The following is a 15354-nucleotide window of genomic DNA, read 5'->3' on the forward strand; positions in this document are numbered from 1 at the left end:
TATTGTGATTATCCGCATCATGTGATCAGCAGGCCGGGCATGAAAGGAGGCCTTTTATACGAGCTGTAAGCAGTTCTCAGAGGCTGGTATGCAGGCTACATCTGATCCTCTTCAGCTCGGTGAGTCCTGATCAAACTGAATATCTGTTCGTGCTGCTTTCACACTAACAGGCTGCTCCATCTACACCAATCAAGGCATTTAGACACATTTTGGCGTTTTTTTTAGTGATTTCTGGTTCATCACATGCTGAACAGTGTTGCAACAGACCAACTGAAATCATTGTTTCATGAGCTCCACATTAAATCCATGGTAGCGTTGAAATAAAGTCTGCAGCAGTTTGATGTTTCGGGTCCTGTTGCTGACATCGTTGCTGTACATTTTGTTCCCATATTGTTTACTAGGTTTTTTCCTGTTGTTTCCTTTCAAACAGTAAAACGTGTTGTTGGTAGCCTACCATCTGTTTAATCTGCTTCAGTTTGACTTGATTTGTGTCTCCAGCTGTAAAATGTGTCGACTCTTCACACGTTCTGTCTTCATGCTGCGTTGCTGATTGAAGCACAAGCATGTTTTCCTTGAATCCTGCCTTCTGTAACAGCACACACGTGTGAATATGCTCTTCACACACTGACACGCTGTCTGTACGTTAGTTTTGTGTGAGTGTGTAATTTCCCGACTGTCCTGAGAGTCGATAATGTTCGAGGGAAAAACAACATTTCTTCCAGAAGCATCCAGACTGTTAACCAGCTGTTGCTTTGCTGTTTGATCATCTGACTTCTAATCTTGATCACTGCCAGCTGGAGGAACAGAAGACACTTCACTGCTGGGTCATGGATCATCATGCATCAGGCCAACAAAGCCATGCAGCACATTTCCAGTGGCTTTCCTTTGCGTACCAGAGCCTCACAGAGATCCCTTATGAAACCATCCTGACACAGACAGACAGCCTGCAGGTGCTGGACCTGAGCTACAACCTGCTGGATGAGTATCCTTTTGTAAAGAGCACAGCAGCGTGCCGACCCTTTGCTAAGCTGTGTGTGCTTAAAAATGCTGAATAATATCTGTGTATTGGCAATAACGCTAACTGTTTCCAACTCTAACTTTAACCTGACGGCTTCTGTTCTTTAGCAAACATCTTCATATAGATGATGATCCTGCTTTGGTTTTGTAAGTGATGCACATAGTCAATAAAAAGCCATCGAGTGTTGATCCGAGTTTCAGTGTAAGAAGAAACATTGGACGCTGATAAACAGTCTGCGTAGCAATCCGCCCGACAACAGTTTATTCGTATTAATGAAGTTTTTCATGTAATCTCAGTTTGACTGTGGGCAGCAAACAGAAGGATGTCAGTTATTATTTACCCACTCCTGGACATGAGGGTCCTGTGGATCGGTGGGATGCTGTGGGGGTGTCAGAGCTTTCTTCACTGACGTACAAGCCTAGTGTCCTTCACTCAGTCCTTATTGGAACCCGGCTCTGCTGGGCCGCCTGGAGAAGCTCAGCACTCTGATCCTGGACTGCAACAACTACACGTCTCATGTCAAGTTCCCCTACATGCCAAGCGTCACCACAGTGTGCATCAACAAGAACAAGATCAACAACCTGCCTGTGTTTGTGGAGGAGATCTGGAGAAAGTTCCCCAACATCAAGTGAGCTTTTTCTCTCTGATGAAGCGTCTGTGTTTGCTGTTACTGCTGCCTCATGTGTTTCTGTTCCTTCTAACCGCAGGATCCTTAGCATGATGAACAACGAGGCAGCACCCAGCTACTTCAATGGAGGCAGTCTGACCCAGTACACAGACTACAGGTGAGCGTGCAGGTTGCTTTCACAGCGAGAGCTTTCTCCTGAATTTACACACAGTGTGCAAACGTCATATTATCAGTATGAGCAGGGATAGCTCAGTAGGTAGAGTGGTGGCCCCATGATCGGAAGGTCGGGGGTTCGACTCCACTGAACGGCTACCCTGAGGTACCCCTGAGCAAGGTACCGTCCCTACACACTGCTCCCCGGGCGCTGCACTGGTGGCTGCCCACTGCTTCACTGGGTGAATGGGTTAAATGCAGAGGAACTATTTCCCTATGGGGACTAACACGCACACTCTCTAAAGAAAGATACATACAAACATGTGCTCCACACAGCATAATGACCTGTGTCCCTCTGTTACCACCGTTACCACATGATGTTTATAGAAACACTACATGCAAAATCTAGTCACGCTGTCTGTTGTATACAGCGCCCCCATCTGAGTCATCAGTGCAAGAACACAAGGCCAAGATGTCCTGTGTTAGAATAAACATTTTGTTTTCATGGCCACGGTCGGCTGTACGGACACTTTGAACAGACGAGCACAGAACTACAGGAGGTCAGTTTAGCCGTAACACAAGCCTGTGAAATCATTAGCATGCTGTGTGTGCCTGTGTGTGTGCCGTGACACCTGCAGAGGATCAGCTGCTGTGGGCACCTCGCTAACTTCAGCTTTTAGAAACAGCTATGGTTTGAAATATTCCTCTACGGGCCAACATGTGCAGACAGACGGAAGTGCATGAAACACATGTTTTCACAGTAAAACAGAAAAACATACAGTTTTAAGATAAACAGTAAACACGTGGTATCCAAGGAAACCAGACGAACGCTGTCTGATGGCTGACCACAGAACAGCTTCCTGCTCCGTGTTAATGATGCCTGAAGAACACAGCAATAACTCTGCATGTTCACATAAACAGCAGAGCCTTCTTTGCACCACGATCTTCAGTCTGCATCTGTCGGCTGTTCCTGTGTCTCACAGTCGTGCATCAGTGTTGGCTGTTGGCCCTCGTGCACAGATTTTTCCATGTCCTTGAAATCTTTTCATACTGTGTGCTGTAGATTTTACCTCTTCCATCATGTTGTGCTACTGTTGTCAGTGAACCACAACAGCTGCACACTGCTTGTCCAGCTGTTTCTTCTTACTATCACTTCTCAGCCACCTGCTGCCCTGTTCCAACTGTTGAAAACCAAACAGAGAAAAACAGTAAAATGTAGTTTGAACTGTTTTCTGATGTGTTTATGAGATTTGCAAACCACTGTCTTTGTGTTTATACGTAAGCCCATCTTTGGAATGACTCAAACCAAAACAGTCCGAACATGTAAATGTTTTGTGGACATTACAAAGACATTGTGCCTGTAACAGTGCTCAGCATGTGTATTATAATACCAGTGCTGTTCAAATGGTTTTTATGGGAACACCACCCACTTGTGTGGAGGCATATCTATGATCATCCACACACAGATGTCTAACTGCCTGGTAGGTGTTGGCATGAGTTTCTTGGAGTCATTGTCAGACTGGTGCAGTGGGCCCTGGATACTTCCTGGTGCACAGCAGCACCTGTCATCACGTGTCAAAAGTATGCAGGTAGTTCCTGGAGATTGAAGGAAGTGATCTGACTGGCCACCTGACCTCCATCCAGTGGAACATCTCCCATTTAAGAAACTTTAAACTTGTAAGCTGTGATGATTTAAAAGGTTATGAATCAACACAGTCGGTGTGCTTTTTCTCTACGAGTCTATCCGTGGTGCATTCACCCATCTGGCCCTGTTCTTGCTTTGCCTCTTCAGACTCTATGTGATCAGTCAGCTTCCAGGTCTGGAGATCCTGGATGACACGGAGGTCCTGGAGAAGGAGAGAGCCCAGGCTCGGAAAACCTACCGGCTACAGCAGAGCGGTCACAGCAGCAGAAAACGGAGAAAGGACTCATCCAAGAAGCACACTCGCATTCAGAAAAAGCCCAGCAGCATCATGAAATAAAGCCTGTGTCGCCCGTGTTAATGTTATAATTGTGCGTTCTTTGTCTGCTTGTATTAACATTCATCTAAAGCTGTGGTTTGTGGTCATGTATGGGCATGTGTGTCTGCTGGGCTTCATCTGAAAAACAATCAATAATTAACAGGAAGTGCAGCGAGTAGCTCTTAATGCAGAGCACCTGTTTTACTGAATGAATAATAAAGCAGCCAGAGGATTCTTCCTCTTATCGCCTGTAATGTTTCCATCATCAGCTTTCACACAGGTGCTCTCACATGTTCCTGCATCTGCTGACAGAAACGTGTTCCTTTTGTTTTTGAGCAGTGCATCAAAATCACTGTGTGCAATAAAACGCATCATAACTTTAATGACGTGCATTTTTTTAACAACACTAAATCGACTGTTTGTCTGCTCGGTCACCAGCGTCAGAGCTGCAACAGGCAGGACTCCGAATGACTCCAATCATGATGTTTGTGATTGTGGAGATATCAGAACACTCTCAGATTAATGTTGTTCTGCATACTGATCTCAGCAGTCTCTTTGCATCAGCTACAGGAAGAGGGAGTGAGGTTGTGTCTGCATGTGTTACAGTCGGTATTTTCAGCAGGAGGCACCACTGTCAAACTCACACATCTGGTAGTTTCCCAGAGAAAAGAACGACATCAAACGTTAATTGAATCAACAAACCTTGAACTTTTCTTCGCTGTGTGAAGCACAGCCTGTGTTTCTTTAGAAAATCGAACCATCTGATTGGCTCACCCTGCACTCACACACGCCGGCCTCCTACTGCGAGCTCTGTTTGGTCAGAAACCCGACTCTTCATGTTCGATGCTTTGCAGTGAGACCTTTGTTTCACATGACTTCTCGTTTCTCTGTTCTGTGTTTTGCTCTCTCGGTTCCTTCCTGTGCTTCAGCTGACACCCTCAGTGTGTTTCTGCAGCTCTCAGTATGAGACGTTCTCTCAGTCTCCCAGCATGTGGTCCTGCATGCTTATACTGAAGGAGCCGTGAGCTCTCACATTTGTGTCACAACATGCTAGCAGTTACAGACATGTTATTTGTTACCACGTTTCAAAGATCAAAGTGTTGTTAGAACGTCTCACGTCTGTGTGAAACAGACAGTGCAGGTAACCTGACAGCGCACGCTAGCATTAATGATGCCCACAGACCACATATGATAGCAAGTCAGGAGTGTATGTGATGTGTTAGCTTCCATATCTAGTTCACTTACGTCAGCTGCACAGGCTCGGCTAAGGTTGGGACACTGCGACTAAGCCCTGTGGATACGTCTTCACATATGCGCTGACAGAACCTCTGGGCAGATGTGCAGCCCCACTGAGCATGCTATAGTTCTGAGCAGCGTTTGGAACAGGTGCAGATATCTGTGCTCTGTGCGCAATGTTGTATAAGTTGTGGCTTTTAGTCATTTTGAAGGCATTCAGAATCCAATTATTCCTGTATGATCGATTTGTGTTGCTGTCAGAGTTTCCCCTGATACTGATGAACAGAAGCTCACTCAGGAACGAGGTCACACAGAGCTCAGGTTTTCACTCGTGAGGGGAAGCAGTTGATCTCCAAACCACTTCAGCTTGCTTTCCCCCTGCAGGCTGTTTTTATTGGTTACACACATGAACATTCATAAAGCTTGATGCTGTATTACCTATGAGAAATTCCTATAACTGCTTACAAAGTGTGATTGTGCGAGCATGGTTATACAATGTGTGGTTACATGATGGGAGTGCAGCTCTCCCAGATTGTTGTCGGTAGAATCTGTTCGTCTCAAGGCTGCTTGTTGCCCTTATCGAGGTCGTGCACGCAGTCATGTGTGTGGTTACCTAGCAAACAGAAGCACTCTAGCTTTCTACCTACAACACATGCATCAAACCTGACATTCACCTTTGCTGACTCTATCTTTTCATATAAACTTTCCGTCTTGTACAACATGTTCTAGATTTCTTTTGTCTGGATCTAATGCTGATGTGTTTAAAAATATAGACATAAATACTCGTAAAAAGGGGAACTGGGCTGGTTGCTGACTGTGTCATCTTTATATCCTTTATTTCCACGATGTTCTTCTTGCTATCAGTGTCACGTTTGGGCTTCGTCTACACGACATGATTGTTTATTCCCTGAACAAACTGTAAAGGTCATATTTGAACCCTTCACTCATTACAACAGGAGGACGTTTTGACATTAAGACCACTTGTCCTGTATTCAGATGACTGTGTTGAGGTTTGAGGTCAGATAGTCACCAAATGTGAAATATGAACCAAATATCTTTAAATGGTAAAAGTTTCCTGTTCTTGTGGAACACAATACTTCACTCTGAGAGCGACTTCTCTACACTAGCTTTCTGTTCTCAAGTACATGTTTTTGTTTGTATTTTGTGTAACTTTTGTTAGTCTCTACCTCTGCATTTATCTTTGCACTTGTCTAAATAAGGAGGACACGAGATGAATAAAGATTATTTAAATAAATAATTCAGTGTACAGGAATTCATCAAACTGGTTGCAGGAATGAAGTTTTTCTCACACAGGATGTTGCTGGCTGCCTTTGTGATTAATAGCTGTCTAACTAGCTGGTTAGGATATTGAAAAACTGAGTTGTTATGTTGGTAGTGGACAGGAAGCAGACTTCGTCCTCTGCACTGAAGATTATTCCCTTTGTTTTTCCCTGTCTTGTCAGACATGCAGTGGTGTAGCATGGTGCCCCTAACAGTGCAGTCCTCATCTGTCCCCAGTGTGACTACAGCAAACCTCAACCACACGACACGGACACACGCACACTCAAGATTTCTGTATCAGCTGCACGAGTCGTAACTGTACCGGAAACTGAGTGAATCCCCTTCAAAATAAGGCTCTTGGAAGATTTCACTTCGATTCCGTTTTATTTAATTTTGTTTGTAACGCCAAATCACAACAGCAGTGACGTCATGTTGCTTCCCATTATAAAGACCAATAACAGGCCGCATTAGAGTGATCTCTCTGCGTTTGTCTGCCTGCTCGGACCCCTGCTCAACACACCGCACTGCTACATCACAACACTCCCGATCAGGTGTCAAACACGAAGCCTGCCTCAGGATCAGATTCAGCAGTAACAAGGACGCGGGCGCATCTTTCCAGAGCAGTTTGTGGTCGTAGTTAAACGTAAATGATGAATTCAGAGACGCACGTCCTGCCACACTGATAGTGCTGCCAGCTCTGCTCTGCTGCCCTCTGCACCCAGTGCAGCTGCTCAGTTGTTCCTTATAATGAATAATAATGAACCTCGGCTCAAATAACAGTTTCACCTCACACGTCCTGTATTTGGTGCTGCCTTGTGTTGTAGTTAGAGACTGCGCTTTGGCAGTGCGGCGGCGGTTCAAATGGTGGACACAATGACCTCTTAGAAGTGTTACGTCACAGCCTCGGTGTTCCCGTTTGAAAGCGCTGACCGGAAACTCGCTGTGACTGCGCGTAACTTGACGCAGGTGCCTGTCAAAGCGCCGTTCCGCTCGGTGTTTCGCAGAAACGCCGGCTGCCGTCGCCCTCCTCGGGCATCGCGCTCTCCTGCCTCATCGACCCTTTACGCGTGGAACATATGAAGGCGCGCTCTCGGCTCTAAAATGCTATTTTTAAACGTGACCTTGCGTCGAAGGACTGAACGCCGGCTCGTGTCAGTCCTGAAGGATTTCTTCGTGCCCGCAGCGCACTGCAACACACCGGCAGCTGAATGAATAGAAGCCGGGCCGTGGAGACTCGCTGCAGCAAACAGGACAGTGCTGATGAACAACACGGCCTACATGCCACGGAGTCTCCAGGACACCAGCTGTACGGACTCCTTCACTGACGCGCTGTTCCACCTTGTAACACAGTAATAACTGAGCTCCATTTTATTCGCTGCTGCAGAACTAAGCATCACAAGACAGGTGTGTGTGTGTGTGTGTGTGTGTGTGTGTGTGTGTGTGTGTGTGTGTGTGTGTGTGTGTGTGTGTGTGTGTGTGTGTGTGTGTGTGTGATCCACTATGCAAAAGAAGGAACGACCAACAGGCAGATGGACTTTGCATGCTGGATGTTTCTGCTGACCTTGGAAACCAAAATGAAAAATTAACCAGTGGCCTAAGCTTTTTGGATATTGCATAACTCTTCTTTGCTCTTGGTTCACTCCTGGGCTTTGTAGTAGCTGCTCACTGGATTAGTGTGCAGCTCACGAGGCCTGGAGGTGCACAGAGGGTGCTGAATGGTCTTTTAGAGCTGGGCCCGTCTGTAGATGCCTTATCCACCCAGAAGCAACGGATTGAATCGCAAACCACGATGTGATCAGCAATAAAGTCAACAGCCAAGCAATAAAAGTGAAGAACTTATGCAAACAGAGATCCCAGCGGAGGTTTTTGTCCATCGGCAGCATAAATAAACTCTAACTATGCTTCTGAACTGCGGTCAGCCATTGCCTCTCCTGAGGCATACGGACGTGCCGCCTCGAGTCATAGAAAACTTTATCCTGACGGGCTACCGCTTCCCAAACTACAGCCTGTGGGACTGCTTACTGTCAGCGTTCAGGCCTACCAATGAAACGGGCAATTTCTGGACGCACTTTCTTCCTGTTTTCATCTTTTTCTACTACTTTGTGGAGGTTTTTGGTTGGGAAGGTGCGCCTGATAGCGGTGAGCCTTTCTTCTATCCGCTGTGGAATTACTTTATTGGGGTGTCCTGTTTACTGATGGCCAGCAGCATGGCTCACCTGCTTAACTCAATGTCTCTTGTGGTACGAGAGGTTTGCTTCTTCGTGGATTACGGCACCATCAGTGCGTACACGGTCGGCTCATCGTTGGCATACTACTACTACATCCACCCTCAGGCAGGAATAGCAGAGACAGGGAGCAGCTCCCGGGTGGAGTTGAACCGTGAGGCTGCACCCTCAGCCTATGCAATCCCAGAGTGCAACGTGTTCTTTGAGACCTACTACATCCCGTGTGCATGTGTTGTAGCAATCATCTGTGTTTTATCCTGCTGCAATACTCGGCAGAGGTGGAGGCAGCATCGCTATATCATCCGGACGCTGGTTTTTCTCCTTCCGTTTCTCATCTCCTCCACACCAATCTTCTACCGCCTCCTCACCCGATCGCCTTACTCCACCTCCTCCTCCTCCTTCACCGCTTCCACCCCCATGGCCCGCTTCTTCTATCGCCACTGCCTCTGGTTGCTGGTGTCAGCCATCTTCAACATTAGCAAGTTCCCCGAACGCCTTGCGCCAGGACGCTTTGACATCTGGGGGCACAGCCACCAGTGGTTCCACTGTTGCACGTTTTTGTCCATCCTGGATGAACTTCACATGATCAAGGCTGAGATTAAGGCCATCTTGCTGAGCCCAGCGTTGCTGCTGCCCCCCACCTCCCTCTCCCACCTCCCTGGACCCACCGTTGCGTCCACCTACGGAGTGATGCTCCTCCTCCAGACCACCATTGTCTCCATCATCGTATGGTTCTCCTGGCGGGCCAACTGTATCTATGGATCCCAGAGAGAACAGCTGGAAAAGGAGCACCCCAAGAAGCACCTGAAATGTCACTGATCACGGAGAAGTCACCGCCATCATTAGACCCGCCGTATGTTCCCGCCCCCTTTGGATTATAAGGATTATATGTAGAGCTCACACGTGTGGTTGAGTGCATATCTTTGCCAGTTCTTTCCCCAGAGCTGCTCCAGCACCTCCTAACAGGACGTCTGAGCGCTGGGACAACAACTACCTCTCAGGGCTCTGCAATTATGGTTGCTGCCCAGGAGAACTAATGTTCCACTTTACGACTGGTTAACATGTTAGACGTTAGTGGGACCATTAAGAACATTTGCTGATGAGCTGTCTGCTGTTAGGTTCTTTTTGTTCTTCCTCCTCCCTTTTTTATTTCGAGCTAAAACGGTGTGTTGCTGCGGCCTGTGCCGAGCCCATTGTTTCATGTCCAATGATTCCTTTGATAACATACCTTTTCTTCCTCTTACTTGCACAAACATTCGCACACGAATCTCATTTCCTGTCTGTTTTGCAAGTGACCCTTGCAGCAGGAAGTGTGCGTTGCACACGACGACAGAAATAGCTGAGAGCTCTTCTCAGTCTTACAGTGAAGCACTTTCAGGGGCCGCACATACTCGCCCCGTCATTAAGAAGCCATGCTTAACTTTCTGTAAGGACACAACACTTCAAAGCAAATAACCGTGTCCTTCTGACACCGCAGTTTTTGACAGGTGAAATGTGTTTGTGTGACTGTTTCTGCTGTTTGTGTGGTTTTCCCCTTAGGCTCTGCTGCTCACTGCAGACTTTATATCTTTATGATGAGAGCAAAGTCTGCAGAGCACTGTTCCACTTTAAAGGTTTGCTTTGTTAGCGTGAGCACAGTGACTGCAGCAGTGGGCTCTGTGTCCGAGACCCTTCATGTGCTGAGCAGCCTTCAGAGTCAAAGCCATAGTTTGAAAAGTGTTGAGCTAACATCACAATTTCAGTTCCTACGAGCTGATATGACCACGTGTGTTATCGTCAGCCATACGCTCAGTGTGTCCATTTTTTAAATACAGGCTGAAACCAGCGACGTTCAGTCATGAACAGCCTGAGGCTGTACGGTCGAGTTAAATGTTAACTTTACCACCAAGTCTTGATTGAGCAAAGTTAAGCTTTGTGGCGTTGCTTGATCACACCTCCTCAGCCGTGAGACTTGGACCCTGTAGGGTTTGGTTTAGACACCATCCATGTACATCGTGTTATTTAGATGTGGGTTGTCCAGAGAAGCATTAGTAGTGGATGAAGTGGACATATAACCTCTCATATGCTGAGAACTCGAACATGGAGGTGGAGCAGGTCAGCTTGGTGGCTTCATTGCTGGATGTCAAAGTATACTGGGCGAGACACTCGAAGCACCAGTCGCTGCAGATGCGTTTGAGTGTGAAAGATGTAGAAAAGATGCTCGTATGAATCTACGGGTGAAAGAGACCTGCTGTATAAAGTGCTTGAGCAGATTAGAAAAGCTGCATAAGAGCCAGATTTTACCATACAGTGACTAATGTCCCCAAATCTGTACTGCTGAACACAAACGTAAGTGTGTAATAATGATGATGATGATTTTAGTTAAACAGAAATATTCTTCTGATCATTTAGTTTCATGTCTTCCACAAAAAGAAGCGAGACATCGGTGTGGTCCGGTCCTCCACCCCGCCGGGTTTGCGCTCTTCAAACGGACAGTGACCATCGGTGGTTTTTTTTCTCTTTGACCTGTTTGTTAATCTCACGTGGTGACGTTGTGATCATGTACTAAAATCTGCACATATACCTGCTTATACTTGCACACCAGAAATTAATTCTCATGGATCAGAGTTGTTTATTACACGTGACACTGGAATATGTACGGAGGGAACATAGAGGTTGAAATCATGCTGCACTTTCTTCAGGCTCCTCGTGTGGCTCCTTTGAGGGTCTGTGGTGCTGTGATATTTCATTTCAGGTTAAAGTATTGCTGTCTGATGAACGGCCTGAGAGACTCGTCTGTGTTGAAGCAATGTGTTTACCTCAATTCAGCATTCGAATCGTTGTGTTGCTGAGAAAAACCATCGCTGGAACCGATCGTGTCCGGTTGAGTCTGGAATCTGTTAAGCTGTGTTCAGTATGAGGATGTTAGACTCACTGACTACTCATCTTACCTAGTGAAGTACTCAGGGTGAAGAAAACTCTAATAGATTATTTACACATGCATTTAATTATGAATGACTTCAGGAGGGTAATTCTAGCACTCAGTGTACAAATCCTAATCAAATAGTGTATCTTTGAGTTTTCAATAAATTACACAGAGAACTTCTGTCATTGTGGGTCTTTATTTTCTTTACTGCTTTCATAATCAATGCCACTTGAATGCTGTCCTTAGCTTCAGCTGCACAAACAGCACTGCTGGTTTCGTTGTAATGAGTGCAACACAAACACTTCCTGTAAGCTGGTGTGGGTCAGAGACCAGCCTCTACAAAGTGACAACAGCGTGCGACGACAAGCTGAACACAGCAGGCTGAAGAACAGTCATGTGGGCTGTGGGCAGCAACTGAACACAAAGCAGACATCACAAAATAATGTTTGGTTCATGTGCAGAACAGAAAGTTTGTTTTTCACTTCAAGCGTCGTTTTGAAACTGCAAACTCTGAAGCTGACGTAACAAACACTGGGAAGTCCTGCTGCTGCTTCCTGTGTCGTGGCGTTAACGTGTGCAGCTGAGCTCCTCCGGTGTTTCCCAGCTTTTCTTTTGCGTCGTTTGGATTAAAGAAGTGAGATCAAACATATTAACTGCACCCTTATCTGTGTCCATGCAGATGCTAGCAGGTGCATTTTTAACCTTTGAACGAATGGATTTGTTATTAATCTTCTAACTGACAGACGAAAGCAAATGAAAGTGTGACGTGTTGAGTTTCAGCCATCGCACACAGTCCTGGTTCCTGGCCCCACACAGCTGCAAACATGTCTATAGGTGTTTAGACTCGCTAAGTCAGGGGATCTCAGAGGTTTGAATAATTCAAATGTTTTCAAAGAAGTTCCCTGTCCTGCCCTGATTTGCAAGTCTAGCACTTCCTCCTCTCAGCCTGCTGCATGCTGTGTGTGCTGTAGGTCTGCAGGACCCTACGCTCTGCCACGTGCACGTACCTGCACGCACAGCTGGCTTTTCCACTTCTACCCCACTGCATCACTTTGTCTCATTTGACTTTAACATCCACAGCTGCAGGAAAGACATGAACATCAGAGTGGAGATCATCCTCAAGCAGAGCTGCTGCTAAATCAGGGAGCCTTTAAACAGTCAAGAAGGTGGTGAAAGCAAAGGGGAGAGTGATGGAGGCAAAGGCTAATGTAAATGAATTCAATTCAGCTTTATTTACACAGCGCCAAATCACAACAACAGTCGCCTCAAGGTGCTTTATATTGTAAGGTAGACCCTACAATGATACATACAGAGAAAAACCCAACAATCATATGAGCCCCTATGAGCAGCACTTTGGCGACAGTGGGAAGGAAAAACTCCCTTTTAACAGGAAGAAACCTCCGGCAAAAACAGGCTCAGGGAGGGGCGGGGCCATCTGCTGCGACCGAAATGAAGAGTGAGAAATAACTGTCACAGCATCAGATGCAGGCAAAGAGATTTGTTTTATAATCTGACTTCTTTAATGGTTTTATCTGTTTTACGAGGATTTACCAAAGCAAAAGGAAAAAGCGCGAGTGAGGGAGTTAGAGGAACGAGCGAACAGCAAGAGCCTGTTTGCAAACAGCCCCACAGCAGCTCTCTGAACGTCAGATCCACTTCATGATCAGTCCAGCTCAAGTCTCGGCACCCCGACACGTCTTTCGGTTGGTTGTTGCTGAAAAACGTTTCCGCAGCACGCAAACGCTGCTGCCACCATGCTTCATGCCAGGTGATGACCGCTGCCTGATTTCTTCCTGACATGACGTTTGGCATCAGACCAGGTTCTGATCAGACTCCTGTGCTTTTAACTGAGGCGTGGCTCCTGTCTTTCTCCAAGGAGCGGTGATGGAGCTTTGTCAGGGTGAACATTGGCTTCGTGGTCACCTTGAGTTCCTTTCTAAGAGTTCTGGTTGTTCCAAACTGCTTCAATTTCTGGAGGATGGCTTCGATACCCTTTCCCAGATCTGTGCCTAAATACAGTCCTGTCTCAGAAGTCCTTGGACTTCATGGCTTAGTGCTCCAACATGCACTGTCAACACATGTCCTATCAGCCGGTGGACTCCAGTCAGCTTGTTTTGATAGCTGATGATGAGTGTCATGGCAAAGGCTGTATGGGTACATACAGTTTTTACATGTATGCAACCTCTTCAGGCTTGATATCTTACATATAGATTGATGAGCTTCTTCAATTGGTGATGCAAATTACTACAAGTATGCAAAACATTTCATATGGGCTCAGTGTGTGGGCTTCAAACCTGTGCAAAGTCCAGTTTTAAGGGAGGAACTTTAACAACATGAGAAGCTGAAGTCAGACTATTCAAATATCAGGTGGAACATCGTTTGCAAATGTCCGTACTTTCACAACAAAGAGGGTTTGTTTGTTTCATCTACTCATTCAGTTCTGACAGCTGTGAGCTGAGATAAGCTTCGTGGTCTGAACTGGGGAGGGGCAGTGTGGTATTCACCGCTGATAGGCTGAAGGGAAAACACGACCCTATCACGTTTGGTTATTGAGCTTTCATACAGGACGATGCGCTCTCTGTTATTTTCACATGAAACTGACACAGTGATCCCTGAAAAGCAGCAGGTCGGTGAAACAGTGTGAAATAATCAGACTGTGCTGGATTTATTTTGTCTGGTAAGATAATCACGAGTCTGAACACAGCTGCAGCTTCATCCATCGCCACTGTCAGTTACATGACGTGCAATGTTTTAAGCTTCTTGTCCTCGATCATGCAGTGAGGGAAGCACCCAGCAGGGAAACGCTTTGCTGTCTGAGTACCAAACAGAAGCAGAAGAGAGAGAGTATCCCAGGATGATGACAGGTGGTGGGAGGAGCTGGTCGCTGTGCAGGACTCTGAAACATGTCGGAGAGTGGGGACCAGTGGAGGGTGCTGAGTGGACCCAGAAGGAAGCAGCTGTTGTGTGTGAACTGTGGTTTTGCTGTTTGTGTGGGAGACAGAAAGGCTTCCTCTGCTGTGTTCAGTCTGGACCTGCTCTGCAGGACTCTGTGGAAATGTAGCACAGCTTTTACTTGAGTAATGTCACTAAACTCTCCACACTTCTTTTCTCCCACCTGGCTGGGGCTGATCAGCTCGTCCCCACCCACACAGCCCCAGTCTCATGCATGCAAGTCTCAGCAGCTCCCTGAATGTTTCTGTGCTCTAAACAATCTCACAGACGCCTCTGGGTCAGCCTGGCTGGCTCACTGCTGAGGACTGCTGAGACCTGAAGCAGGCACTGGCCTCTGGTGTCAGTCTGCCAGGCGTACTGGTGGATCTCTAGATCCAGTAGGTGGTATTCCACAGAGGGGAAGCTCCACTTCTTTCTCCAGGTGAGCTCATAACCCACAGCAGCTGTCTGCTGGTGGCTGTGGAAGCAACACACGCACAGCATGGAGAGGAGGGAGCTGAGTTTGCTAGCTGCTCTTTGTGCCGTCCTCACCTGTGGTCCTGAACCAGTACAAGCTGAAATCTGTTTCCACGTGTCTGGGCTTTTTCTCTCTGCACACTGGGAGTAACTGGGAGTAAACCTGCTGCTGCACACTGAGAGGAGCGAGCTGCTTTGGTTGAGGTGCTTCAGGCCCTCTGGTCACCTGGCTTTTGCATCAGGTAGACCTCAGGGATGGGATCGTGGCTTAGAGGAGGTGCTGGAGAAAACTGCTGGCAGACAGGAAGCGTGTGCATCTTTGCCTCGTTTGTTGGTGTTCCAGAAATCAGTGCTGTGTGAGAGCAGAACTTTAAACAATGGAGAGCTGCTTTCATGCTGCCGCCTGTGCCTTTCTGAGAAGCAGGAAGCTTCGTCTGCCAGTAAACTTCCTGTTCTGCAGCTCTGTTCACCCTCTAGTGTCAGAAAGGAGCAGATCGTGAGGCACGTCAGAGGAACCCAGCGAACCACAAAGCTCTCAC

The 15354-nt window shown here is 46.9% G+C and overlaps 2 protein-coding genes across 2 annotated transcripts; both read left to right on the top strand.

Annotated features, from left to right (window-relative positions):
• Positions 1-32: 32 nt before the first annotated feature.
• On the top strand, positions 33-6181 carry LOC147336829 (leucine-rich melanocyte differentiation-associated protein). Its single transcript, XM_086285640.1, has 5 exons — positions 33-119; positions 795-982; positions 1455-1646; positions 1726-1803; positions 3592-6181. The coding sequence occupies exons 2-5, from the start codon at positions 828-830 to the stop codon at positions 3779-3781; spliced, it is 615 nt and encodes a 204-aa protein (XP_086141766.1). The 5' UTR covers positions 33-119; positions 795-827; the 3' UTR covers positions 3782-6181.
• Positions 6182-7246: 1065 nt separating this feature from the next.
• On the top strand, positions 7247-11575 carry paqr9 (progestin and adipoQ receptor family member 9). The gene has a single exon (XM_086285641.1). It carries the CDS (start codon positions 8176-8178, stop codon positions 9319-9321), a length of 1146 nt encoding a protein of 381 aa, XP_086141767.1. The 5' UTR covers positions 7247-8175; the 3' UTR covers positions 9322-11575.
• Positions 11576-15354: the final 3779 nt, after the last annotated feature.

The sequence above is a fragment of the Aulonocara sp. 'chitande type north' Nkhata Bay genome, linkage group LG3, assembly GCF_057382095.1.
Source record: "Aulonocara sp. 'chitande type north' Nkhata Bay isolate Kocher_YH1m ecotype deep benthic linkage group LG3, A_spYH_male_GT1.1, whole genome shotgun sequence".
NCBI classification, from domain to species: domain Eukaryota; kingdom Metazoa; phylum Chordata; class Actinopteri; order Cichliformes; family Cichlidae; genus Aulonocara; species Aulonocara sp. 'chitande type north' Nkhata Bay.